Source organism: Leopardus geoffroyi, chromosome C2 (genome assembly GCF_018350155.1).
Source record: "Leopardus geoffroyi isolate Oge1 chromosome C2, O.geoffroyi_Oge1_pat1.0, whole genome shotgun sequence".
NCBI lineage: Eukaryota > Metazoa > Chordata > Mammalia > Carnivora > Felidae > Leopardus > Leopardus geoffroyi.
In genome coordinates, this window is record NC_059333.1 from 133,638,085 (window position 1) to 133,666,021 (window position 27,937).

The 27,937-nt window shown below is 44.8% G+C and overlaps 3 protein-coding genes and 1 long non-coding RNA gene across 6 annotated transcripts in view; 3 read left to right on the plus strand and 1 right to left on the minus strand.

Annotated features, from left to right (window-relative positions):
* The first annotated feature begins 1,849 nt into the window (after positions 1–1,849).
* On the plus strand, positions 1,850–10,616 carry LOC123611597. Its single transcript, XM_045503703.1, has 2 exons — positions 1,850–2,239; positions 7,683–10,616. The coding sequence occupies exon 2, from the start codon at positions 7,878–7,880 to the stop codon at positions 9,924–9,926; it is 2,049 nt and encodes a 682-aa protein (XP_045359659.1). The 5' UTR covers positions 1,850–2,239; positions 7,683–7,877; the 3' UTR covers positions 9,927–10,616.
* A 2,731-nt stretch (positions 10,617–13,347) lies between these two features.
* On the plus strand, positions 13,348–18,891 carry LOC123611602. The gene is made up of 4 exons (XR_006718754.1): positions 13,348–13,459; positions 15,809–16,104; positions 17,672–17,754; positions 18,613–18,891. It is a non-coding gene; the product is annotated as an uncharacterized LOC123611602 (long non-coding RNA).
* A 255-nt stretch (positions 18,892–19,146) lies between these two features.
* DPH3 (diphthamide biosynthesis 3) lies at positions 19,147–26,762 on the minus strand. Its single transcript, XM_045503712.1, has 3 exons — positions 26,311–26,762; positions 25,701–25,775; positions 19,147–21,586 (listed from the first exon to the last, which is right to left on the minus strand). Exons 1-3 carry the CDS (start codon positions 26,416–26,418, stop codon positions 21,521–21,523), a joined length of 249 nt encoding a protein of 82 aa, XP_045359668.1. The 5' UTR covers positions 26,419–26,762; the 3' UTR covers positions 19,147–21,520.
* Positions 26,763–27,004: 242 nt separating this feature from the next.
* Positions 27,005–27,937, plus strand: part of OXNAD1 (oxidoreductase NAD binding domain containing 1) — a 40,481-nt gene continuing 39,548 nt past the window's right edge. For all 3 annotated transcript variants that reach the window (XM_045503706.1, XM_045503711.1, XM_045503708.1), the window contains exon 1: positions 27,005–27,117. The gene's annotated coding sequence lies outside the window, so the exon portion shown is untranslated. The remainder of the gene's footprint in view (positions 27,118–27,937) is intronic.

Here is a 27,937-nt window from a genome sequence, read left to right on the forward strand (position 1 = left end):
ATTAAACGTCCTTATTTTGCAGCCCATTGAGAAATACCCGAGACAGGACTAGTGTGAGGTTCGTCAAGGAACACACTACTATCTTCAGGTTAATGTTTCGCTAGAAGCAAAAAACAACCTTAGTTTGACAATAGCCAGACCTCCAGGATCCTGTACGTCTTCTTTAACATATGCAAATCCTTTTGGAAACTTCCTTTATTTCTACCCAGCCCCTCACCCTAAAGAAAAGTATACCAAGTCAATTGCTCCCCACAATCACATTGCCCACAGGTCCTGTCTCCCTGCTTCAATAAAAACATTTTTTTGCACCAAAAATGTCTCAAGTATTCTTTTTTGACTGTTTACTCCTGGCCAATGTCACATCACTATCTTCCCTGTTTTCATGACAATAGACCCCCTTACCCATGGGGGATACATTCCAACACCCCCAGTGGATGCCTGACCCTGCGAATAGTACTGAACCCTACATATATCATTTTTCTCCATGCATACACAGCTATTGATGAGGTTTTGGAATGGAGGGGGTCCGGAGCTGACAGCCAAGAAAGAATTCTTGGGATGCTTTTGGTTAAAAAAAAAAAAAAGGTGATTTTTATTACAGTGCCAAGGGACAGGACCCATGGGCAGAAAGAGCTACACTGGGGTCGTGATGAGTGAAAGGTTATATACTGTGGAGCTGGGGAAGGTAAAGGCAAAAGGGAGGTTTCCAAAAGGACTTTCATATTCTAAACAGGACTCAGAAGAGGGGCGCCTGGGTGGCTTAGTCAGTTAGGCAACGACTCTTGGTTTCAGCCCAGGTCATGAGCTCATCGTTTGTGAGTTCAAGACCTGCATCAGGCTCTCTACTGGCAGCTCAGAGCCTGGAGCGTGCTACGGATTCTGTGTCTCCCTCTCTCTCTCTCTCTCTCTCTCTCTCTGCTCTCCCTTGCTTGTGCTCTGTCTCTCTCTCTCCCTCTCAAAAAAAATTTTTTTTTTTTTAAATTTTACCTACCGTATCCTTCTTGCCTTTGTTCCCCAGGTCACTATGGAGGGGAGGGTGACGTTAGGGCTCCAGGAAACTGAGTCTATAGGTTTCTGGAGATTAGGCTATTGATAAGATTGCCTTTTTCTTGCAATTTACTAAAACATTTGTAAACTGATGGAGACTCACGTCCTGCAGGACTGTGATCTTTATCACAGTTTTCCCCTTTCCTTTGTTCCTGGGCAGCCAGGAGTGCCTGAGGGACGTCATACATATCCCACTTAGAAAAGGGGGCGGTTTGTGGGATGTCAGCTTGCCTTAAGCTCCCTCATCACCTGTGATCAACTTTCACTTATAAATTATGCTCAGTAAGAGATTCACAACAATAACTAGTAATAAAATAGGGCAATTACAACAATACACTGTAATAAAGGTTATGTGAATGTGGTCTCTCATTCAAAATATCTTACTGTATTGTACTCACTCTCCTTTTTGTGGTAACGTGAGATGACAAAATGCTTATGTGACGAGACAGAGGGGAAAGTTCTCCAAAAGTGTGTACATGTGCAAAGCAGTTGTCAAATATCCCATACTGTCACAAAGTTAGGAATCCTTGAAAGAATTTTGACTGGAATGTATGTATATAATGGTTTTGACCAAATTCTTCTTTGAAATTTCCAGCTGCCTTCCTTTTGGATCCCTGCGTAAGCTCTAGTATAATAGGGAAAGATAGGATACAATAGGCAGAGAGGTCCCTGTGTGGGGAAAAAACACGTATTTTGGAACAATGCCAGAGCCTCTGACCCCCTCTGGTGTAAGGTCCCTCAGGTGTAAGGTCCCTCTTAAGAATGTAAGACAGCACCTACTCCCCCTTGGCTTTCCCTCAGGAATTTGACAATCAAAATACCTGACTAAAATAACTAAACCATAAATCTTATGTTAACGGAGGGACAGTACGACCAGTCTGACTCCTCACACGATGGAGTTGGGCCAATGAGGAGTGGACAACGCAGCGCCTAGAGTTGGCCGGCCAGTAAGGGCAGAACCTGAGAAGGAACGAGGGGGAAGGGAGGAGGGCTGACCAAAAGCCAGTAAAACAAAGTTCCTTGCCGACAGTCACGGGTATTCACCTTCGAATGCCCCCTCTCTGTAAAGAGAGCTTTCCTACCATTCTTCCTTTCTGAGCTTACACTCTGATAAACTTCTGCCTGCTGCTCGTTCCGTGCCCACCTCTTCGTTCTTCGAAGCGGCGAGACAACGAACTCGCTGGGTATTGAGGTAAAAAAAAATCCTGCAACTTTTCTTTAGGGGCTCATCCCGGGATATCAATGTCCTCTAACTGTAAGTAAAGAGCAGCCGGCACCCAGCCTTTCCTTTCTATCCTAAATAAAACTCTCAAACCCAAATAATGGGCACCCATTAGCCAGTTAAGAATAAATAGCAGAGCTGGGTCTCCTCCCATCTGATCCCCCAACATAGTGGGCACTGTCGGTGTGATGGAGCCCCAACTGCCTTTCGAGAAGAACCCCCAGATGCGCTGGATTCAGGGGAGGCCGAACAGCAATTGTGAAGGGTCCTGACAAAGGCTACTCTTTGGTGGATGCCTGAAGGCTGTCGCAGAACCTGATCGCTGACTGCCTGTTTGGGTGCCTGGCGAATTCTCCTCTTTCTGTCTCTAATTTGTGTTTTAACTTCAACTGCAGGATGCTAGATTTACTATATGTCTGAGAGATATATACAGGAGAGAACATACAGTACTCCTTGTACTTAATGGTGTTTGGAAAGAAAGATGGAAAGAACTGTGATTTTTACCCAAAAGATCAGGACAGCATGACCTTTTGAGTTGTTTTGCTCAAGGCCTGGTTAAAATTGCCCCTCCTTTGATCCAAAGGCTGAGGAAACGATGGCGATGACCTTGCTGGTAGCCTCCAAATGTTCCACACTTGTGTTGTTTCTCTTTAGGAATAGATGCCTGTACATGCAAAGGATGGATAATATAGGAAGGGCTTTTACATGGGAGCCATTTTGCTACACTTAGCCCAGTGTATGCTGATTTGGAACAAACTCGATACTCTAAAATGGATGTCCACATGGCTGGAAGATATTTATGTGGGCATTGCTGAACAAGGCAGGGGAATAGACCTGGACTTTGGCCCTTTTAGCACCCCCCTCAATGGCCAACGATCGATATATAAATTACTGTTGGGCCAAAATAAAATTAGTGCATCTTTCTACAACCAGGGCAGTCTTGCTTGGTCACAGTCCATCCCCCCAAAATCCCACGGAGGGGAAATGGAGGGGTAGGAGAAATCGGGGAAGACAAGATCAGCTCTCAGAGGCAGGGTCAAGCCTGAGTAAGAGAACTACTCCCAACACCTCATGAGACCGGCAGGGCTTTTGGCTGCCAGTCGCATAGCCAGTCAAAACTCGGGGCCAGGAGATGAGGCTTCTCCTGGCCAACAATCGGGATCAAGAGGTAAGGTATCTCCTGGCCAGCTATAGGAAATTGAGATAAGGGACGCCTTTTCCTCCTTTTTCCTATAGATGGGCAATTTCCCAACCAAGGCCAATACCCCTTTGGGATACATTCTGAAAAATTGGGATGATTTTGATCCACAAACCCTGAAGAAAAAGCAACTCATTTTCTTTTGCACCGAGGCTTGGCCTCAATACAAATTGGAGGAGGAAACCTGGCCGCCAGAGGGAAGTATCAATTATGATACTATCCTACAATAGGACTTCTTTTGTAAATGTGAGGGGAAATGGGGAGAAGTCCCCCCGTTCAATGTTTTTGGGCTTTAAGAGAAAATCAGGACATGTGTATGCAACGCAAGGTCGACCGTGGCTTATTGGCAGCCCTTTCCAAGCTCCAGCAATCAGGAGGGGAGACAATCAAGGGCCCTTTGGCTGTGCCGAAAGCAGGACCTAGAGAAGGAGGAAGCAAAGTCTCCCACCTCCATCTCCTCCTCGGGTCCTCCATCCATAGATCTAGACTTAAAAACGTGCACTTCTGCTCCCCGCTGCCCACCTTAGCCAGGCCTTCCCCATAATGAAACAGGCATGTTTTCCCTAAGAGAAGCTGGAGTGCCAGGAGGAGGGCTGCACGGAGGGAGCACTATGATAAGATCACAAGTACTTTTTCATTATAAGACTTAAGACAGATAAAAGGAGGGGCGCCTGGGTGGCTCAGTCGGTTGAGTATCTGACTTTGGCTCAGGTCATGATCTCCGGATTTCTGAGTTTCAGCCCCACAATGGGCTCTGTGCTGGCAGTGCAGAGCCTGCTTGGGATTTTCTCTCTCTTTCTGCTCCTCCCTGCTTGCTCTCTCTCCAAATAAATAAATGAACTTAAAAAAAAAAAGAACTAAGGTTAAGCCCTCAAATTACGCTAAACTGGCCACTATTTTACAGACACAGGAAGAAACCCCAGTGAGGCTCTCATTCTCACATTCTTTTTTTGATAATGCCAGAGAGCCCCCCACTCCCTTGCTAGGAAGGGACATTATGACTGAATTAGGGACTACAGTGCTCCTGGCTCTAGGCTAAATAAACAACTGCCTCCCTCTGATGGAAACTGATAATGATTCACCAGTATGGGCGATACAGGGAGAACTGGGCAGAGCCTTAACCTCAATATCTGTGCAAACACACCTTAAGGATCCCACTTCTCTTCCATGCCGGAAGCAGTATCCTCTAAAACCAGAGGTGAAAACAGAGCTAGTAAAAATTAAAGAAACTCTGAAGAACAGGGGCTTTTAAAGGAATGTAACAGCCCCTGTAATACTCCGATATTGGGAGTACAGAACCCTAATGCGGGATGGAGGCTAGTGCAGGATCTACACATCATTAATGAAGTGGTTGTCCCCATCCACCCTGTGGTTCCAAACCCCTATACCTTGCTGGCCTAGATTCCACCAGATATGAAATGGTTTAGTCTTAGATTTAAAAGACGCTTTCTTCTGTTTTCCAGTACATCCAGATTCTCAATTCTTGTTTGCCTTTGAGGATCCCGTCCTTCCGGCTTCGGGCTTCACAATTAACTTGGACAGTGTTGCCCCAGGGCTTTCGAGATAGTCCACATCTATCTTAACACACGTGATCTTTTGGAATTTTCAGCCGATAATTGCGCTTTGCTGCAATATGTGGATGACCTCCTGCTGTGTGCCCCTTCTGAACCAACTATACAGGCTGGTACGAAGGCCCTCTTCAATTTCCTAGCAGAAAGAAGATATAAAGTCTTCCAACAGGCCCAATTGTCTGAGACTTCTGTTAAATATTAGGATTAATCCTTTTGGAAGGCACAAGAAGACTAGGAAAAGACAGAATTCAGCCTATTGTCTCGTACCCCCTTCTGGAAGAAACTTCTTAGACAACTGAGAGGTTTTAGGCAATACTGGCCATTGTCACTTATGGATATCAGGATATGGAGAGGTAGCTTGCTCCCTCTGATCATGGACACACAGGCCACAAATACTCACTTACTGGTATGGGACACTGAGTCAGAACAAGCTTTTAGAAACCTTAAGCTCACGTTGTTGGGCGCCCCAGCCTCGAGCCTTCCCATTGGAAGTTCTTTTAACTTATATGTTACAGAGAGAAAGGGGGTAGCGTTGGGCATTCTGACTCAGAAATGAGGCCCAATACAGCAACCAGTGGGGTATCTTGGCAAAGAACTTGATCTGGTAGCTTGTGATGGTCTGCATGTCTTAGGGCCGACACAGATGTTGCCCTTTTAATTCCTGAAGCTACAAAACTAACCCTTGGGCAAGACCTTACAGTCTAGGCCCCACATAATATCCAGGGGCTCCTACTGGTGGATGGCAGCCATTAGTTCACAGCCCCCTTCTGCAGCCTCAGGCACTCCTGCCAAAGGGGCCTGCTGTGTATGTAAAGACCTGCTCCTCTCTGAACCCAGCAGCCTTCCTGCCTGAGGAAGATAAGGAGCTAACACAACAAATGTTAGCCCAAACTTATGCTGCCCGAGAGGAATTAAGGGAAACTCCTATGGAAAACCCAGAATGGACCCTCTACACAGATGGGAGTTCTTTTGTTGAGCAGGGCTCCCAAAAAGCTGGGTATGCAGTGGTGACTCTTCATAAAACTCTGGAAAGTGGCACCCTACCATCAGGAACTAGTACTCAGCTGGCTCTAGCCCTAGAATTAAGCAAAGACAGTTAACATTTATACTGACTCTAAGTACGCTTTGCTAGTCTTACATGCTCATGATACAAAAGACAGTTTTTTTTAACAGCTTCAGGGTCTCCTATCAAGTATTACCAGGAAATTACCCGACTTTTACAGGCTGTTCACCAGCCCTTAGAGCTAGAACACTGCAAAGGACACCAAAAAGGAATGGATTAGATAGCAGAGGGAGACGAGCTGGCTGTAGCCACAACAAAATCGGCAGCCAGATCTTAAGTTACTCCTACCATTGCCTCCCTTATCTGGGATGGCTGTATAACTCAAGAAAAGCCTCAGTACTCGACAGAAGAAAAAACAATGGGCATCAGAATGGGGTTCCACACCCCAGCCTTCAGGGTAGTTGTAGATGGATGACGGCAGACTTCATTCACCGGCCGCTAGCCAGTGGAAGGCTTAAAAACTCTACATTACACCTTCCATCTACATTTGCAGGGTTTTACCTACGTAAATGTAGGGTAAAACCCGGCAAATGGCTCAAAAACTTTCTACAGGAAGGAATTTAGATAAGACTATTGAATATATTCTAAAAACCTGCGATATCTGCCAAAGAAATAACCCACTCTCTCACCCGCAGGCTCCAATAGGGTTACAAAGAACTGGAAATTATCCCAGGGAGGATTGGCAAACAGATTTCACACATATGTCAAAAACACAAGGATATAAATATCTTTTGGTATGGGTAGACACCTTCACACTTCGGGTTGAAGCCTTTCCTCACAGGACTAAAAAAGCCTCAGAGGTGGTTAAGCACTATTAAACGAGATTGTTCCTCTGTTTCGGACTCCCTAGATCCCTTCAAAGCTCTAATGGTCCCTCCTTTAAGTCTTCAGTAACCGAAGGGGTATCTAGGGCTCTGGGCATTGATTATCATCTGCACTGTGCCTGGAGGCCACAAACCTCAGGGAAAGTGGAAAAGACCAAAGAAAGCATTAAGAGACATCTTAGAAAGATGGCCTAAAAAACAAGTCAGAACTGGATACCCCTACCTCCCATTGCTTTGTTTCAGATTAGAACTATCTCCATGAAGGGGCGCCTGGGTGGCGCAGTCGGTTAAGCGTCCGACTTCAGCCAGGTCACGATCTCGCGGTCCGTGAGTTCGAGCCCCGCGTCGGGCTCTGGGCTGATGGCTCGGAACCTGGAGCCTGTTTCCGATTCTGTGTCTCCCTCTCTCTCTGCCCCTCCCCCGTTCATGCTCTGTCTCTCTCTGTCCCAAAAAAAAAATGAATAAATAAACGTTGAAAAAAAAAAAAATTAAAAAAAAAAAAAAAAAAAAAGAACTATCCCCATGAAAAAGGGCCTAAACCCTTCTGAAGTTCTTTATGGAAGACCCTTTCTTGTTAATGACTTGATGGCAGGTAAAGAGGTATTTGATTTGGTAAACTATGTAATTCCTTTGGCTAAATTCCATCAGACTCTTCAGGAATTATCTGTCTCTTAACTCTGGGATGACCAGCGTCCCCTGTACAACCCAGGAGATCAGGTACTCATGAAAACCCTTCCTTCTTTGTCCCCATCTTTAGGACCAGTGTGGAAGGGTCCACACATGGTCATCTTCGCAAATCCTACTGCTGTCAAAGTACTGGAATTTGACTCCTTGACTCATCGCTCCTGAGTTAAGCCGTGGTTTCCATCAGAACAGGACAACACGGAGCCTGAGTTAAGTTGTGAAACAGGAGAAGGCCTTAAATTGATATTCAAGAAAAGGACAGCACAGAATGAAGATAAGTAACACAATATACTGGGATATAATAATAATATGCCTATGGGGTTCAGAAACACTTCCTGTATGTATTCCACCAACCCCACCACTATTAGGGGTGAATGATAGGATCCCTTTGGTTGAGGCAGCTAACCTAACTTTTATAGAGGGAGACCGTGTTTTAAAATATGACCTGGAATATGGCAATTTTACAATTTGGCATTGGGATAATAGCCATATCCTTAACTTACCTAAGGGCAAACCTTTTACGGGTTACTTATTTGTAAAATTAGAACAAAGTCATAAATATTGGGCTGAAATTTTGCCCAGCAATGAAACTGGAAGGGAATTATATAACTCAACTAAAAAGATACATTGTATTGCCATAGATATAGATGATCGAAAAATTAAAAAGGTCCCAGGTTATGAAGACCAAGATGTTGCGGCTGGATGTGTGATGTGCCATAGTATTGCTTGTCCACATAGTCTCCTGCCCTGTCAGTGCGGCTGGAAGGCTAATCACGCATTATTCTTAAAGGTCCAATGGTGGACCCAAGTGCCTCCGGGAAACATCACGGTTAGACCCGGAAGGCTTTGGGAACCTTTGTGGCAAAGCCAGACCACCGCCTACCTGGGAGTCTCCTCAATTTTGTTGACTCTAACTTGGGACACCCAGAGGTTTTGGGTTGATACTTACTATCCTAATTGCTCCCACTCTGTAGATTTACAATGGAAACAACACCTATGGTGGATACAACATTACTGGCCCCAAAATAACAAGATAATGAAAAGAGATCTTATAGGAGGGATAGGAACAGGATTAGGCATATTGGGGCCGGCAGAATTTGCTGCTGCTGAGGAACGACACAATTTGGAAAAGGATTCCTTATCCAAAATAGGCCATATTAAAGGCACTTTGTTTCAAGAAGAAGGCAAAGGATGGGAAACTCTTTCAAAAGAAAACGAGGTCTTAGTAAGGTGGATAAGTAAGACCAGAGAAACCGTACAAAGGCATTTCCAAACTCAAACCTGGGAAAGGGCATGTATTCTCACCCAGGAAGGATTGCTCACCATGTTAATGCAGATGGAATCTGAGGTGGCCATGGGACAATGGCCTACTCTAATGAATGCTGAATTGGAAACTCAAAAATTATGGCCTATATATGGAAGCCCCAAGTTATGGAAGATTATCACTGGGGGCTGTAACTCGAGGCGTTGCATCCTAAGGGCACATGTGCCTCGGATGGACCATGCTAATTCATATCCAATAGTTCAGCTTGCAGGCATAGGGATTATATTAAATCAGACAAGGATTTTGCCAATGGGGAGTCGATGGGCCATAATGTCAAATGAATCAGCTTGGGCTCCCATACCTCTTTCTAACTGCGAAGAGAGAAATAAAATCTGGCTGTGCCCTGAACAAAGCTGGAACCCTGATTTCGCTCAGGTCTGGCCACTCGTCTCTACCCCAATAACCAATAGCATTTGGTACATGGGTAGAGGGAAATTTTGCTGGGAAAGTAAACAAGGAGAAATAGTTGACACAGAGAGTTTTACCTGTGAGCATATGTACCATGTACTAAATCATACCGGAGTATGGTGCAACACTGGAACCGTTGGTCGAATACATTTACAAAAGATTAACAAGACTTACAGTAATCTGGATATTGAAGATCAATCTTTCCTTGAGGTAGAATTAAATATGCCTCATGGAATTGTTCCTATGGAAACTGGATGGCCAAAGGAAGAATTGAGGATTGAGGACCACGAGCTAGCTCAGGTGCTTAATTATTCTAATCAACAATATCACCAGATCCAAATAAGTATGGAAGAGGGAGGAAAAGCCATAGTTAAATTGGTAAAAAATTATGACCAGACATGCCAGGGATTTTTAGGATGGCTACAGTGCAGCTTTCCTTCCTATGTTGTGGCTTCCTCCCTAGGGGGCGCTGCATTTGGAATATTACTTGTTGGTCTGATATTCTTTTTGTGTGTCATTCGTAGACGCTGTTGTATACGCCAGAAAAATAAGACATCCAAGGCAATTTTGCAAACCAAGATGTAACAAACACCCTCCCATTAGATCGGATCTCTGGATCGACTTCTGAACCTGCCCTGACTGCGGTTCCCCTGTCATCGTCCCCCTTCAGCAGGAAGCAGTTTAGATCGGTCATCGTCCTGGTTCATAATAGCAGTTAGGAGTCATGTGTTCAGAGTGGGGATTATAATAGGGAGAGATAGGATAAAATAGGCAGAGAGGGAAAGGTTAGGACATGAGGTCCCTGTGTGGAGAAAAACACACATTTTGAAACAATGCTGGGAGCATCTGACTACGCCAAACCCCCTCAGGCTTAAGGTCCCTCTTAAGAATGTAAGACACCACCTACTCCCCCTCAGGTTTCCCTCAGGAATTTGACAATCAAAATACCTGACTGAAATAACTAAACCATAAAACTTATCTTAACCGAGGGACAGTATTGACCAGTCTGACTCCTCACACAATGGAGTCGAGCCAGTCAGGAATGGATAACCCAGCGCCTGCGCCTAGAGTTGTGCAGCCAGTAAGGGTAGAACCTGACAAGGAACGGGGGGGGGGGGGGGGGGGCAGGGAAGGGGTGACCAGATTCTTATAAAACAAGGACCCCTGCCTCTGGTTGCGGGTATTCACCTTCAAATGCCCCCTCTCTGTAAAGAGAGCTTTCCTGCTAGTCTTCCTTTCTGACCTTATACTCTAATAAACTTCTGCCTGCTGCTCGTTCCGTGTCCACCTCTTCATTCGTCGAAGCGGCGAGACAACGAAGCCTGGGTATTGATGTACAGAAAATCCTGCAACGCCAGGTTTGGTAGGACGAGGTGGTTCCCTCCCTCGTTTGTCCCTCAGTCCCTTAGTTCTTACAGCCATTGGGCTGCCCTCGGCCTGCCCCTGTGTAGCACTGTACTAGTGTGTGATCACTCACCACCATTCAGCCAAGGGCACATAGGCTCCCAAATCTTCCACCTGCTTCCACCACTAAGTTACAGTATGACCTGGGACTCCTTCTCAGCGTCCAGGAAACTATGAGGACTTTTGTTGTTGAAAGCTCAGTGATTGGAAATCTCATGTAAGGCAAAGAAGCCCTGTAGCACTTAAAACAGAAATTGCACTTCAAGGACTTTTCTGGAGTTATCAGGGAGTCTGCCATGCTGGAGGTGGAAAGCCGCCCTACTGCCAGGCAGTCTCAGGACTGGCCTATAGTACTCCTCTCCCTTCCTGGCCTACACCACTGCTGGGCCTCAGGACACCAGAGCTGCTGCTCTCCTCTGGCCTGGGTCTCAAATGCAGCATCCCTGGACTGCGAGTCAGCCTGAAGCCCAGCCCTGCCCTCCTCTGAGCCCATCTCCTTCAGAAGGAGGCCTTCCCTTTGGCACCTCCTTTCCACATCAGAAACCCAAGGGTTCGCTGGTTCTGTTGGGGCCATAAAACAATCCTGCCAACAAAAAGACCTCTTCATGTATGTACAGAAGAGAGCAAACACGATTTATTGTTACCTAAGAACCAACAGACTCACATGTGAGGTAACTCAGAAGTGACTGGAGTCGACATGATTGCACATGAATTTCTGCAGTAAAGTGGAAGAAGGAATAAGGACAACTTCTCATCTCTCATCGCCTTGAGAGGCTAAGGAGTAGGCCTTGTGAGGATCTCCTGAGTACCTCCAGATGTTGTAGGAATTTTTACCTCAAAACCCGGAGTTCGTTGCTCACCGCTTCAAAGAATGAAGAGGTGGACACGGAACGAGCAGCAGACAGAAATTTATGAGAGTATAAGCTCAGAAAGGAAGAACAGCAGGAAAGCTCTCTTTACAGAGAGGGGGCATTTGAAGGTCAATGCCTTCTATAGGCAAGGGGTCCTTGTTTTATCAGGTTCTGGCTGTCCCCTTCCCTGCCCCCTCGTTCCTTCTCAGGTTCTACCCTTATTGGCTTGATAACTCTAGATGCTGGGTTGTCCACTCCTGATTGGCTGGATTCCAAGTATGAGGGGGTGGTCTATGGCCATAATGTTCCTTGTGGGTCATATGTTTTATGGTCTACCATGTTTTTTCAGTTAGGTCTTTTGTCAAATTCCTAAGGGGAAGTAGGTGGTATTTGTTACATTCTTAAGAGGAACCTTCTATCCGAGGGGGTTTGCTATAGTCAGATGCTCCAAGCATTGTTCCAAAACATGTGTTTTTCCCCACCCAGGAACCTCAGGTCCTAACCTTTCCCTCTCTGCTTATTTTATCCTATCTTTCCCTATCATACAGAGACTCCTGAGTTCATTTTTCATGGTGTGTGTTTATAGTTCCAGGGGTCAGAAGGACCTCAACCTTGCATTATCTTATTTTTTTAAAGTTTATTTATTTTGAGAGTGAGAGCACACGCATGCGTGCGCGCGTGCACACACACACACACGCACAAGCAGGGGAGGGGCAGAGAGAAGAGACAAAATCCCAAGCAGGCTCCTTGCCATCACTGCAGAACCGGATGAGGGGCTTGAACTCACAAACTGTGAGATCATGACCTGAGCCAAGATCAAGAGTCAGACACTTAACCAACTGAACCACCCACGTGCCCCTCAACCTTGCATTATAAAATCAAAAGTTTGTGCCTCTTCTTAGGCCCATTTGGTTTGCATGAAGACTCCCTAAGGATGGAGAAGTGGGAGATAGGTGCTTTCTCCCTCAAAGACAGTATCCTTATTTTACCTTTACAGTCCCCTTGGAAAAGCCACCAATATTATTCCAAAACTCACCCCTTTTTTGATAGAACTCTAATGACAATCTCCCCTCCTTTTTCTCTTGGTGCATCATTTGGTGCGAATCTGTACAGTTCATTGGGCTTATCAATAATTTCATGTTTATTATCCCATCTGATCTTCAAAACTCATCATTTTACTGACATAGAAACGAAGTGACTATCGTAAACTTGACTTAAGGGAGCTGAGACATGAACTCAGGTTTTTGATATCAAAGAGCTCATCTTTTTCAGCCTCCCAGAATAAATTGCTGGGCCATTCTAATGCAAGCAAAGAAAGAAAGGTCATATAAGAAGAGGAAGTAGGGAGAGGCATTTTATATTTCTTCAGTTGAGCACTGTGCTGCATTCTAGAACAGAGCCACTCAATAGAACTCTCTGTGATGATGGAAATGTTCTTTACTTGAACCATCCAATATGGTAGCCACAAGCCACAGCCACATGTGTACGTGGGTACTTGAAATTAAGAACTGACTTCTTGGGGCGCCTGGGTGGCGCAGTCGGTTAAGCGTCCGACTTCAGCCAGGTCACGATCTCGCGGTCCGTGAGTTCGAGCCCCGCATCAGGCTCTGGGCTGATGGCTCAGAGCCTGGAGCCTGTTTCCGATTCTGTGTCTCCCTCTCTCTCTGCCCCTCCCCCGTTCATGCTCTGTCTCTCTCTGTCCCAAAAATAAATAAACGTTGAAAAAAAAAAATTAAAAAAAAAAAAAAGAACTGACTTCTTAATTTTACTTCATCTTAATTGAAATGTAAGTTAAAAAAACCACACATAGTCAGTGGCTACCATGTTGGACAGCAGAGCTCCAGAATGCAAAAGCCCTGCTAGGTGGGTAAGATGTCCCCTTGCCTGGTGACCAGTGGGCTGTGTTTGCCTCAGGCCTTGGAGTGAAGCTTCCACAGATGTTATTCACATTAAGTAGGCTGCCCCTTGGGAAGAAGAACATGTGAGCCCAGAGAGGTTTCAGCTGCTGACATGGCTTGGGCTGTCAACATTCCTGTCCAGTGGGGCTCTGGCTCCCCCAACAGGACCTGGCCCCTGTCAGTTCCCCCCTCCTTCTCTTCCTCTGTCCCCTCTCCCAGCCCAGAGCATGGCACTCATCCCCAGGTTGCTCCTTCAGGCAAATCAGGACAACTTCATCAGAGAATAGAAATCAGGACAGGACAACTTCATCAGAGAATAGAAATAATCGTTCACCTGCTTAAAAGTCATATCAGAACACAGCTGAGAGAGACCTTCAGAATTCTTTCTTCACACCCACCCTGTTTCACAGTTAAGACAAGGCCTGGAGAGGTGACCAGTAACGTCCTTGGCCTCTTTGCCTAGGGCCCTGACCCACTGAGCTCACAGATGGGGCGGAACACATGTGTAAGCAAGAAAACAGGAGCCATCTGGCCATGGTCAGGCATTCCTCTTGCCTGGTTACGTCCACGCAGTGATTCCATTAAAAGTGATGGTGTGGCACAAGAACAGACATTCAGATCAATGGAATAGAATAGAGAACCCAGAAATGAACCCACAAACGTATGGCCAACTAATCTTTGACAAAGCAGGAAAGAATATCCAATGGAATAAAGACAGTCTCTTCAGCAAGTGGTGCTGGGGAAACTGGACGGCGACATGCAGAAGAATGAACCTGGACCCCTTTCTTACACCATACACAAAAATAAACTCAAAATGGATGAAAGACCTCAATGTAAGACAGGAAGCCATCACAATCCTCGAGGAGAAAGCAGGCAAAAACCTCTTTGATCTTGGCCACAGCAACTTCTTACTCCACACGTCTCCAGAGGCAAGGGAAACAAAAGCAAAAATGAACTACTGGAACCTCATCAAAATAAAAAAGCTTCTGCACAGCGAAGGAAACAATTAGCAAAACTAAAAGGCAATTGACAGAATGGGAGAAGATATTTGCAAATGACATATCAGATAAAGGGTTAGTATCCAAAATCTACAAAGAACTTATCAAACTCAACACCCAAAAACCAAATAATCCAGTGAAGAAATGGGCAAAAGACATGAATAGACACTTCTTCAAAGAAGACATCCAGATGGCCAACCGACACATGAAAAAATGCTCCACATCACTCATTATCAGGGAAATACAAATCAAAATCACAATGAGATGCCACCTCACACCTGTCAGAATGGCTAACATTAACAACTCAGGCAACAACAGATGTTGGCAAACATGCGGAGAAAGAGATCTCTTTTGCATTATTGGAGGGAATACAAGCTGGTGCAGCCACTCTGGAAAACAGTATGGAGGTTCCTCAAAAAACTAAAAATAGAACTACCCTACAACCCAGCAATTGCACTACTAGGCATTTACCCACGGGATACAGGTGTGCTGTTTCGAAGGGACACATGCACTCCCATGTTTACAGCAGCACTATCAACAATAGCCAAAGTATGGACAGAGCCCAAATGTCCATAGATGGATGAATGGATAAAGAAGATGTTATATATATATATACAATGGAGTACTGGCAATCAAAAAGAATGAAATCTTGCCATTTGCAACTACATGGATGGAACTGGAGGCTTTATGCTAAGTGAAATTAGTCAGTCAGAGAAAGACAAAAATCATATGACTTCACTCATATGAGGACTTTAAGAGACAAAACAGATGAACATAAGGGAAGGGAAACAAAAATAATATAAAAACAGGGAGGGGACAAAATAGAAGAGACTCATAAATATGGAGAACAAACCTGAGGGTTATGGGAGGGGTGGTGGGAGGGGGGATGGGCTAAATGGGTAAGGGGCATTAAGGAATCTACTCTTGAAATCATTGCTTCACTATATGCTAATTTGGATGTAAATTTTAAAAAATAAAAAATAAAGTTAAAAAAAAAGTGATGGTGAATAAGGGTTAAGTTTGGCAAAGAACCAAGTTTCTAATCCTTAACTATCAATGCATGCCTTTGGGTCACTTAGAGGAGCAAAACATTTCCATCCTGTTCTTAAAGAGTCTCCATAATATAATTCTATTTCTTTAATCGCCCTTTGAAGAGATGAGGCCCAATTCTCATAAACAAAAATACCTTGGAGCATATTTACTGATTGAATAAGAGTACTTATCCATTTGGGGGCTAACTACTAACAGTCCTAACACTTTTATAAGCAGAAAGTCCTGCTTCAATTCTAACTTCACTGATTTTTTTTCCCCCTCAGCATGGTGTGTCGAGTGCTTAGCCATGCCAGATGGACAAGTCATGAGTAGGCCACATTTGGCTGGAAACATATAAGCTGTATCTGGTGGACTGGGTCAAAGGTCTAAAGTTCAAGGTTTCAGATATGGCACCACAGTCACCTGAGACTTGAAGCAAGAGCCGCTCACCTGATTTGAAACAGTTTGGATAACAAACCATTGGGTACTGCTGAAATGTATCAGGGAATTAGTTGTCATAAAAACATTCAAAATGAACATCCCAAAGTGCCAGCAAGCAGGAAACAGACATGTCAGTAAGGTGGGTAGTGAAGGTTCCCATGAGTATTACATCTCACTTTTAATGACATCATATGAGCCTATGTTCCATTTCTCTCTATAATTAGGGCTAATAATTCAATATCTTCAAGTGGATATTTATGGCAGACTTTGGAAATATTAATCTGTTATTACTAGAGTTACATTGCTCTGAATTTGAATATGGAAAACACAGCCAAAGACTCGCTCATCTCAAAACACAAAAAATTAGCAAAAAATTAGTCCCATGGGCTTGCTGTCTGATGTCTGGCAAGCAACATGAGAGTGGCTGACTTATTTTAATGTTTCAAACTGCTTCCATTTTATCACTTGGAAAATTTTTCAATTATTCCAACACAGCCAGAGAAGAGAGAACATGAGATTTGGAGTCAAAAGTATTGGATTGAAATGCCAAGCCTGACACTTAGATTACTTTCCAAAAATAGCCACCCCTTCCCTACCCACCACCTCCATGGGAGAATTGTATTTCCCTGCACCTTGACTTTGGGCTTGGCCACGTGACTTGTTTTGGCCAATGGAAAACTGGCAGACATGGCTCTTGCACTGCTGTCCTGGCAAGTCCCCGGGTCTGAGGAAGAAGGGTGGCATGGGACCAGAACCAGCTGCAGCCTGCTGTTTACAGTCACCAGCCAACTCCTGCTGATCCCTAGACACAAGAGAGAACAAACGACTACTGCTTTAAGTTTTGGGTGGTTTGTAGTACAATACTCGACACATTAACAAAAACTTGGTTCCAGTTAACATTGGGATAATGGTATCAACATCACATGTAATCCAAATGACATCGTGCTATTATCATTCTACCTGCTTAAGAACAAATGAAGTGCCCCACTCTCACCTTGGCTTCCCAACATTGTATGTGGTGCTAATTTGGTTAAACTGGGACTACACAACTACATTTCCAGAATCCCCTCCCCTGTGTGGTCCTAAGTTAGCACTGGCCACCAGAGAAAGATTGGAAGTAATATTCCAAATTCTGTCACTTGGGACTGCAGACTGGGACCCAGTGCCCTCTGGGGTGACCCTGGATGGCCTGTGCTGCCTTCACAGATAGTGCCCATTAACAGTTTGTTTCCCCCCCTCTCCACTCTCAATCTTGGCATTCATCTTTGTCCAAAGGTTCAACGTTTGACCCTATCCAAGAACTCAGTTCCCCTCTAAGAATGAAATCTGCCCCCAAATCTTTGCTTAGTGACTGGACCCTGCTACCATGATCAGGTCTCAGATGGGAACTACTTGCCTCGGTCCCAAGTGTTGACCCACTGAATAGCACCTGTGGCTCTGTGCCACTTATTAGGATGCCTCATCCCTTACTAGACATTTACCTCTATTTGGGAGCCACCTCTTACTGAACCCCTTCCCCTGTCAAATGCCCCTCATTTGACTTCCTTAGACACACCTCCCCCATGTAAGCATTTTGTGAGCTAGGGGATAGTATTTTTAACTGTGATTCCCTATTCATTTGTCCTTTGTTTCAAGCCCTTAACAAGGAATAATTTGTAAAATGGTTTCCTAGTCAAATATGTAATCATGGGCAATTTGTTTTGTAGGAAGCAGGGAGTGGCAGGCATCCTCCAATGGAGTTAGAGAAATCCTAATTGCTCACACCTGCAGAAGCTGTCATTTTTGTAAGGTATGTAATTAGCAGCCAGAGTGTGCTAGAAACGATGGGATTGTCTGTTTGAACAGGGGACGCAGGCCAGAGACTGCCCAGTTTGGCGCTCTCCAACTCTGTTCATTAGCCCAGCCTGGGCTCTTGGGTCACTGGCTAAGGCTGATTTCATGCCTGAATACAAGGTGTGGGGTCAACTGAGTCCACACGCCTTTCTCCACAAAGCAGGTGTGACCACTTGAAAAAATTGGACCCTCTGTACTTTGCGATTATGAATTTCCTGTTTTTCTAGTCCAGTGGTTCTCAGCTTTGGTTGCACATTAGAATCACCAGGGAGATGCTTTAAGAATCCTGGTGTCCAAGCTGCACCCAGGCCAATTAAATCAGCTTCTCTATGGCATCCCGCGTATAGCTCCTCAGATAATTCCAATGTGCTGCCAAGTTTGAACACTGGTTCTAGATCAGTGGTTCTCAAATGTTAGCTGCATCAGAATCACTCGGAGAGCTTGTTAACACTCGCCCCCAGATTCAGTGAGTGCGGGGGAAGGGTGTCCAATAATTTGCACCTCTCATATTCTAAGAATGCTATCAATGCTCAAAACAATGTTGAATTCCTTTTGGAATCAGAATGGTTAACTTTTATTTTGCACATATGATAGGTATTGTACTAAATGTTTTAGTCATTAGTTCGTTTAGTTATTTTCACAAGGACTGTTTCATCCTTACCCTTCAAGTCTCAGAAGAAGTGCCCCACCTGCGATGCCTTGTGTCTGCCCTTTATCGATACAACTACTGAAGCTGTCACATCACATAGTTTGTTTCCTCCTGGGCCGTAACCACAGTCTGTAATCTTACTTCCCCTCTTCCACTCGCCTGCAGGCTCCATGATGGCAGAGACCCTACCGAGTGCCGAACGTGTGGCAGGCGCTCCACACACACTTTCTGAATGAATGAATCCACAGATCAACCACAGGAAAGTTAGTGTTACGGTCTGCATTTCACACACCAGGACATAGACATACAGAAAGATTCAGTAATTTGCCCAAGATTATAGTGGACGAACTGAGGTTCAAATTGTGTCTTGACCAGAGCTGGGCTCTCAAACAACTGCAAGAGTTGATCATCAGCCTTAAAATAAAATAACAACCTTCAGCGGTCTTTGCCTGACTGCCAGTTGATTCACAGCTTTTTTCCCCCAGGAAAAATAAAAATCCACAACCAAAACCCGTGTGGCCAGACTAAAAAAGCAGTGACAATTTCTTTCCCATTTAAAAACTCTACCGTCCATACGAGAAACTTACTTAAAATTTCCCGAAGCAGGTGAAGGCTTCTTTCTACCTCATAGAAAATGGTATCAAAACCTTTTAATACAAAATGTTGGTGTTTAGGGGAAGAAAGCTACATGAAAACAAATGGATTTGAATTATGACTTTATTTAGTATCCTGATAAATTAATATGCACAGCAATCAAAAGCATTGGGCGCTTTCCCTAAAGTGGTTCTGGAGGTGTACACTAAAATATACGCAGAATCCTTTAAATAGTCGACTTTATTTTCAAACTCAGAAGTGTGGTAACATTAAGTCACTAAAGCATGGGGTCTCCTTCTCTAATAGTTCATGATTTAGTTCTGAGTTTATAAAGGTTTCAATGACCATTTCAGCTCCCGAAAGCGATGAAGGCTGAAGTTCTAGCACTGACAGTTTAGAAATCACCTGATCTGGTCTCCTAATTGTAGAAGTGACAAATCCACTGCAAAGACTACAAAGCTAGTAAGAGACAGCCTGGATTACAAATCAGTTCTCAGAAGTGGTCTGAAAGGTCTGGTAAAGTACACAAGGCACATAGCATCACAAAGAACTCTAGTCATACCCCAAAGGCCCTTGTGTTACTTTCTGCTTAACATAGGATTAAACCTTGTTCTTTTGCAGTTAACAAATTCTGGAAACAGAATCACTCCCATCACTGCAGATTATTATTGATCACCGACTGCCAGTGTACTTTTTCTCTCCTGGGATGTCTGGACTTGGGGACTTTTATTCCTTCTATGTTCACAGTAGACCTACATCAGGGGTGCCTGTTCCTGTCTGAAATTCATCATCAGCTGAAGGAGTTAACATTGGGATTTACAAAACCATCAAATCCGAGCATGAGACAGTTCATTTCTCTTTAGAGTTAATTCCCAGCAGTCAGCATATAACATGCTCTCATCTAAGTTGCCATTGGCTCAAATTCACTGGCGGATTCTTCTGGGGCATCAGTGTGTCCCTGAACAGCAGTGAGACTTCTCATTCCGTGAATATGCTATATAATACCATATAATGTACTATGCACTTCTGGCATACAATGTTTGGTGATTTAATGTAACAGCTGCACATAACCGTGCTTTTGCAAGGTGTTTTTTTGTGGGTTTTGTTTTCATTTTTTTAAAAAGGCCACTTAGTTGTTTTAATTTAAACCCTTGGCGAGTGTGTGAAGCACACGTATCAACCAGCGACAGACTGGTCATGTTCTGGCAAGCTATTTTTTTCCAATTGCAGTAAACGTTCCCATTCAAAACAACCTGCCGGACATCAGTGAATTTTTAAATTTTATAAACACATAGGAAAGTTGTGTATATAAAAGAAAATCTTGAATTTTCGTGTAAGCGATTCTGATTTCTTGCTACTACACTGTAGCAAAGGAAGTCTGATAGCCTGTCTTTATAAATTCTTTTTACACTTCTAAGAATGCACGTCTGGTTCAGGTACAGCTTATAACCACTTGTTAGATGCATCCCCAGGGACGTATTTATTTAGAGTCGGCATCTCATCTTCAAGTTCATCCTCGGCAAACCAAGAGTTGCTGTAGAAGCTTTACCTTTTAGGGGCAGTGAGTCGATTTTGAGGTAACGCTGAAAGCACTGTTGCCAGCTGCAAGGCCTTGACACGAACCCCTATCTCAAAAGCAATTTCATTAGCCTGATCTAAAAACAGACAAACAAGACCCAGATACGCAGTTATTACCTGCTCTGACCTGGCAAAACCATTCAAGCGTTTAATTTATAAGTTGGCAAGTTTTCCTCCTCTCGTTCTGCTACCGATTTCATTCCTTCGGCTGCTTTCTTTTTGTCTTGTCCCAATTTTCGAGGAACATGCGGAAGATTGATAAGGAAACGCCAGATTCTTTGACCATTTCACTTTTTGGCTTTTCTTTCTTACTAACTTTTTGCTCTGGAAAAAGGGTGAGCTCAGTATATTTTCTCTCTAATTCCACGAGCAGAACTCCATGTAGGAAGTATAATGGAAGTGGTATGCTAAACAGAACATGAACGTTCTAATGAATGCAAGACTGAGAAGTGGGAACTGAAAGTGCATGTGGACAAAGCAGCTAATTTGAGTTTAGAACAGCAAAGTTGATGTCCGATTTGAAAGAAAGGGCTAATTTTAATCATCTTAATAACGAAACCAAAAATATAATCCCCCCTTTTATTAAGGAATCCTAATGACTTTGAGGTAGATGATGCTGTGATCGGATAAGGAAGAAAACAGGTGTGAGACACAAAATTCACATGGAAAATTAACAACACATCCAATTCAAAGTTCTAAGCACAAAATCCAGGCATGTCGTGTCGTGCACGTGCTTCTTTAATTGGAGATGAACTTGGCAGCCAAAGGCAAGGATCCACACTCTAATGGAAGAGCCAACTACAGAATGGTTGTCCTCAGGAAGAAGCCAGTAACTTTGCATTTGATTTTTCCAGCCTGGCTCATTCCCAAATGTTCAGCATTTGGATTCCTAAAGTCTTCTTCAGCATTTAACTAATTCTTTGTGAGTGGAAGGGGCTGGGACTGTTTCTCCACACATAAACTGATCCTAAGACAGAACAAGTAATTACATTAATCATCGAGTGTGTCACAAATGCATCAATATTAGACTTTTGTTGCAGAATCAATCCATCTGTTCGTTTTTATTTTGATTTGTTTTAAAGTTTATTTATTTATTTTTTAGTAATTTCCACACCTAACGTGGGGCTTGGACTCACAACTTCAAGATCAAGAGTTACACGCTCTTTCGACTTGAGTCAGCAAGGCACCCCACAGCTGTTAGTTTTTCATTGCTGTATCACTTCATCCTTGTTCAGAGTCAGTGTCGGCACCAAAATTATCATCTTAAAGGTGCTTTAGTTTTTAGTCCTGAACTCACACTTAATTCAAAGCAGCTTATCTTAGAAACAAGCATGCCCACCCCCTTCACCACAGAGCATCCACTTGTCAGAAATCACATTTATAAACACATGTCACACCTTTTAAGTTTCTGTATTAATTACTACACTATAACTTCCCAAATTCAATATGTGGTCATTCAAATGCCTATCCTCTTCAAGGTAATTACTTTTTTTTTTTAAGTCTATTTATTTATTAAAAATTTTTTTTTTCAATGTTTATTTATTTTTGAGAGACAGGGACAGAGCGTGAGCAGGGAATGGGCAGAAAGAGGGAGATACAGAATCCAAAGCAGGCTCCAGGCCCTCAGCCATCAGCACAGAGCCCAACGCGGGGCTCGAACCCATGGACGGTGAGATCATGACCTGAGCTGAAGTCAGACACTTAACAGACTGAGCCACCCAGGTGTCACTTTTTAAGTCTATTTATTAATTTTTGAGAGAGAGAGAGAGAGAGAGAGAGAGAGAGGGAGCGCACGCACACACAAGTGGGGGAGGGGCAAAGAGACAGGGAGACACAGAATCCGAAACAGGCTCCAGGCTCTGAGCTGTCAGCACATAGCCCGCCGCAGGGCTCAAACCCAGGAACCGTGAGATCATAACCTGAGTGGAAGTCAAATGCACAACGACTGAGCCACCCAGGCGCCCCAAGGTAATTACTTCTTCCAGCTAAAAGAGATTGCTCTTTATGCATTTCCCCACACAGATAATCTGCAGTGTCAGCTATGTTGTAAATGCATTTCAATCTCTGATTAGTTATCCTGGCTCATGTCAGCTACAAGAAACCTCTGCCTTCCAGGTTACCCCTCATCTCCTGTAGTCTGATCCCCAGCAGGGTCAGCCTGTATCGTGTCATCGCTCTCTCACTCCTGCCCAGCACCTAGCACCTCCTCTCCGACCCCAGCTTGCTGTTTGAAATTTATGGTCTGTGACCAGCACATTGCTCCATATTCTCAACCCCTTCTTTAAAACATAACCACGTCCTCCTGCTCTAATACAGTGGTTCTCAAGAGGTGGTAGGAAGGGCGTGCTGATTTTGTCTCCAGGGGGCATTTGGCAATATTTGGGAGACATTCGGGGGACGTGCTCCTGGCATCAAATGAGCAGAGGCCAGGGATGCTACTAAACACCCTACAGCTCTGTACAACGGTTATTTGGCTCCAAATGACCCTAATGCTGGGTTCAAGAACAGGCCATCCCCTAAGGGCACCGTTTCCCCTATAGCCTCTCAAGTGGTGGTGCTGTGTTCCCTCAGAGCCCCAGTACCACAGAAACTGGAGGAGGGACTGGTTGCTCTTTCTGCCACTGCTGTCCTTCCCTCTCTACAACCCACCAACTTTGACTCTTAAGTCACACGATGTATCATCGCTGCTCCTCTCTGTTTTCTGGCCCTACTTCTAAGTCCACAGTCAATTATCACAATCCCTCTTCCCTCACTCCCTCCTACCTACTTGACAAAACCACAACCATGGTTAAATCTAACTTCCTGTGTCTACATTCACCCATGTAGCTGAATGTCTACCACCCTAAACCCTCTCCTGATCCTCTATCACCACCGGTTACTGCCCCATGTCTCTGCTCCCCTTTGCAGCAAATCGTGGAAAGAAAAGTCTACTCTTGCTGCTTCCTATTCTCATTCCCTCCAAGAAGCTTTCCACCAATCAGGCTCTGTCTCCATTCCTCCATCAAAACTGCTCTCACCACCATCACAAATGGCCTCCCTGTTAAAGCCAATGGTTGACTGTCAGTTCGCTCTCAGTGGCATCTGACAAGGGTGTTCCCTTCCTCCACCTTTTCTCATCTGGCTTCCAGGATATGAGACCGGTAGTTTTCTTCCTCCTTCTTCAGGCAGCTCTGCTGTTTCCTTGCTTCCCGTCCTGACCTTTTAACGTTGGGAGGGGTCCGAGCTGAGTCCTTTCTTTTGTCCATCTCTATCTATATTCACAGCTCTGGTCATCTCATCCAGTCTCAAGGCTCTAAATGCTATCTGTGTGCTGGTAACTCCCAAATTTACAGCACCAGCTGATCTCTCTCTCTCTCTCTTTGAACTCCAGACTTGCACATCAAATTGCATTTTCACTTGCTCTCCACTTGGATCAAAAGTAGACCTCCTAAACTTAGTACCTCCAGCTCTGGTCCCTATACCTGCAGACACCTCCCCGTCAGTTGGCGGTAAATCCAACCTTCTAGTTACGAAGGCCACAAATGTGGAAATCATCTTCGATTCCTCTCATATCCCATACCCAATCAGTAAAAGAATCGTTATCCTTTAAAGTGTATCCAGAATCCAGCCACCTCTCATGATCTCCTCTGCCACAGCCTGGTCCGAGCCATCCGTTTTCTCCTCTTGGTTCGTCTACCAGCCTCCTAACTGTTACCCTTGCTATATCCTAACGCCTATCCTTGCTGCCTCCCAGTCTACTCTGAACACAACAGCCAGAATCACTCTATTTTCACTTAAGCTGTATCATAGCGCTCCTTTGTCTGAGAATCCTCCATTGGTCCCCTGTGTCATTCACAGCAAAAGCAAAAGTCCTTAAAGTAGCCCATAAACACCTTTGTGATCGCCCCACTCCACTAATTTCATCTTGGGCTACTCTCTCACCCTCATCTACTCTGCTCTGGTCACACTTGCTGTTCCTCAATAAAAACAGACCTGTTCCTGCCTTAGGGCCTGTCCACTGAAAGCTCCCTTTGCTGGACTGCTGTTATCCCCCAGGGCTCAATCCCTCACCTCTTTCAAGCTTTGCTCAATAAGGCCTCTCTCAGGAAGGTCTGCCCTGACCACCCTATTTAAAATTGCAACCTCCTCTCATACAAGCACTCCTTCTCTCCCTTACTCTGTTCTCTTTTTGTTCCAGAACACATTTTAATACAGGAATAAATCTGTAAGCTTCCAAATTATAGCCTGCTTCTCTCATGAGACTAAGTGCCCTGTTCTCACCTTCCCCATACTCATTTTAGAGTTTATTCTTAAGAATGTTAAGCTGTTATATGTCAATTATATCTCCCTCCCACCACCACCAAAAAAAAAAAAAAAAAGGAAAAATGAAACAATGTCAAACTTCTTACTTAAGACTCCATTCCAAGTACAGACCAAAGTTGGGGTAGGGGTGGGCAATAAGAACATTTCTTTTCTTTAAAAAAAAAATTTTTTTTTAATGTTTATTTATTTTTGAGAAAGAGAGAGAGAGACAGAGAGCAAGCAGGGGAGGAGCAGAGAGAGAGAGGGAGACACAGAATCTGAAGCAGGCTCCAGTCTCTGAGCTGTCAGCACAGAGCTCGACGCGGGGCTCCAGCTCACGAACCGTGAGATCATGACCTGAGCCGAAGACGGACGCTTAACCAACTGAGCTACCCAGGCGCCCCAGAACATTTGTTTTCTATTGTCAATATCCTTGAGTGAAAAACAGTAAGACAAAGACCAAAATGAAACTGTAAAATTGCAGCTATGACATGATAATGCAGAGTTTTATACGTATAAGCCAGGGAAGAAACACTATACAATTGTTCCCTCCAAAATAAGTCTAGGAGCTCTCAACAATTTTAATTAGTAAATAAAGGAGGAATACAGGTTGTCAATCTTTATGATTATTTTTCTATTTAATGTGTAATCAATAATTTTCATTAGCTACGCAGTTTTCTTTATTGCCTTCTCCAAAGCTAAAATGAGTTACCTGCACTTACATATCACAGACTGCTCTAGGTCCTTGCCTTCCAACCACTTCCCCCCACCCCCGCCCCTTTTAAAATTCGACGACTTACCTTGTCATAAATTACTTTTATAATGAGAGAGCAGCTAGGACACGTTGCCACGTCTTCCCCATTCTCCAAATCTTCCTATAACAAAATCAAACACCGTACGGTATTGTCTTCCCTTTGCGATCTCCTCCTCCCAAACTCTTTCCACCCTTACGGTCAAGCTCCTTTGTGGCTCGTCTCCCGACAAGGTATGTGAGGGCCAAAAAGGCCTGCCGAGAGAGATATCAACTCTATTTCTCCCGCGAAGCGCTACTTGAAAATACCCGGGAAGGTTAGCCAAGATTCAGTCGCTTCCAAACCCCTGGGAAGACTTAAAAAAAAAACGCGTCCCTTCCTCCCAAAAGAACTGGGATCCTAAATGGAGAAGGATCGCAAGATAGCAGCTGCCCGCCATCCGACCTTTCCCACCTGCACCTTCCAGCCCTCCGCCTGACTAAAGGCCAGAACGATGTGCCACGGTCAAATCAGGGTATCAACTTTACGGCGACTCAGAGACAGGGCAAAAAGGGCGTGGAAAATTGTGAGCTAACAGGTGACGGGACCGCGGAAAGAACGTAGCAAGAGCGAAAACGCGCTTGCTCCGACGAGTCGCCGGGAGGGGCCCTGAAGTTACCTTGGTAATGCAGAAGTTATCCCCACACGGGCAGGGGTAGAAATACGTCTCCGAGTCTTCATCATACTGGAAGTCCTCGATCTCCACCTCGTCGTGAAACACGGCCATTGTCACTGGGGTCGGCAGATGCCTGTCGTCCCCGCCAGCCGACACTGCCCCGGGACGGTCTAATTTCTCCCGCGCGGACCCCAGCCGGGTATTTTCAGCGGGCACCGGCTCAGGAACTATCGCTTCCGGCGCATACACAAAGACGCAACGCCGGATTTCGAGGCCAAATGGGTGACCCGGTTGCGGTCACCATGGAGATGGCTGAGCTAGGGGGCGGAGACCCTGGATGAGGGCGCCAGCTGCTAGGTGGTGTGCTCACCGCGCCGGCTGTCGGAGGCACCGACCAATAAAATGTGGGGATCGCTTGCGCCGCTCTGACGTGTCGTCTGGGACACCGGAAGTTGTCTCGCGCGGGTGGTGGAGCTCTGGCAGGTCTTCGAGCGAAGTCCCCGCGGCGCCGGAGGCGCGGAGGCCCTTTACTGCGGCTGCCGTCCTAGCTCAAGTCCGCCGGGTTTAGAGAGGCCTGGACCTTAGTCTGCGGAATCGGTGGCATCCCCCCGGCCTTCAACGCCCTTGGGGAGAGGAGGGCGCTCCTCTGCTAGGTCTCAGGCGGCGGCAGGAGCAGCTCTGCCTCCTGGACCTCCCTTCCTGCCTCTCCGGTGACGGACGAAAAGTCCACTTGGAATTTTGATTCACCGAGTGACCTTGAGCTCAGGGCGACGCCTACTTTGTAGTTCCCGGCTGCGCTCGGCCATTCAGGTACATCCCCGCCTTTCTCCCTTATTCCAGATTATCTTCAAATGCCCCAAATTGTGTTGAGAGGACCAAGGCCGGGAAGGCAGGCTGAGTTCTAGTCCTATGTTTGCCAAGCATGTATCATTATTAATGACAATGACTTGTAATAATAGTAATGACACCACCTTTTATTATTGGGAGTTTGCTATATACCAAGTATTGCACTAAGTATGATTCTTATATCAACCCTGGGAGTTTAGATGTTACTCCGTATTATTGATGTTCAGACCAAGATAACAGAGTTTGATATCTTGACCAAAACCACCTGTCTAGGAAATGAAGGCCCTGTCTGTCCACAAAGCCTCCGAACAAAGTACTTAATTTATTTGAACCAGGTTTCTTTTTTGTCAAAGGAATGGTACTTGCAGACAGTTATCACCCTGAGACCTCTGTATGCATTAAAGTGAAATGCAAATAAAAGGTGCTTTGTCTTGAAGGCAGTGCTAGTGCCTGTTTTAGTGCAAGGAGATTCCATGGGAGGTATCCCTCCATCACTCCACATTTATTCAAAGTTAGGAATGCAATGCAGTGAAAACGGCACTTTGAGAAATAGATGTGGGGTCAGAATCTGACTGTTGGGGACTTGCTCTGGGAGCTGGATATTTACATTCATTGAGCCTTATTTTGCCTTCTGACTAAAAAGGGGTTGGGTTAGAGATGATTTACAAGATTGCGTTCAGATCTCACATTCCACTTTTGCACGGAAGTTACCCGTTTTACTTGGTTAGCAATTATTTATACCATATTTCATTTATATTTACATGGTATGTTGAGGGTAACACTT

Coding starts and splice junctions, on each gene's coding strand:
- LOC123611597 (XM_045503703.1), top strand. CDS start 7,878: ATGAAGATAAGTAACACAATATACTGGGATATAATAATAATATGCCTA.
- DPH3 (XM_045503712.1), bottom strand. CDS start 26,418: ATGGCCGTGTTTCACGACGAGGTGGAGATCGAGGACTTCCAGTATGAT. Junction 25,776..26,310: donor ATAACTTCTGCATTACCAAG/GTAACTTCAGGG, acceptor ATTTTGTTATAG/GAAGATTTGGAGAATGGGGA. Junction 21,587..25,700: donor TAAAAGTAATTTATGACAAG/GTAAGTCGTCGA, acceptor GTTCTGTCTTAG/GATCAGTTTATGTGTGGAGA.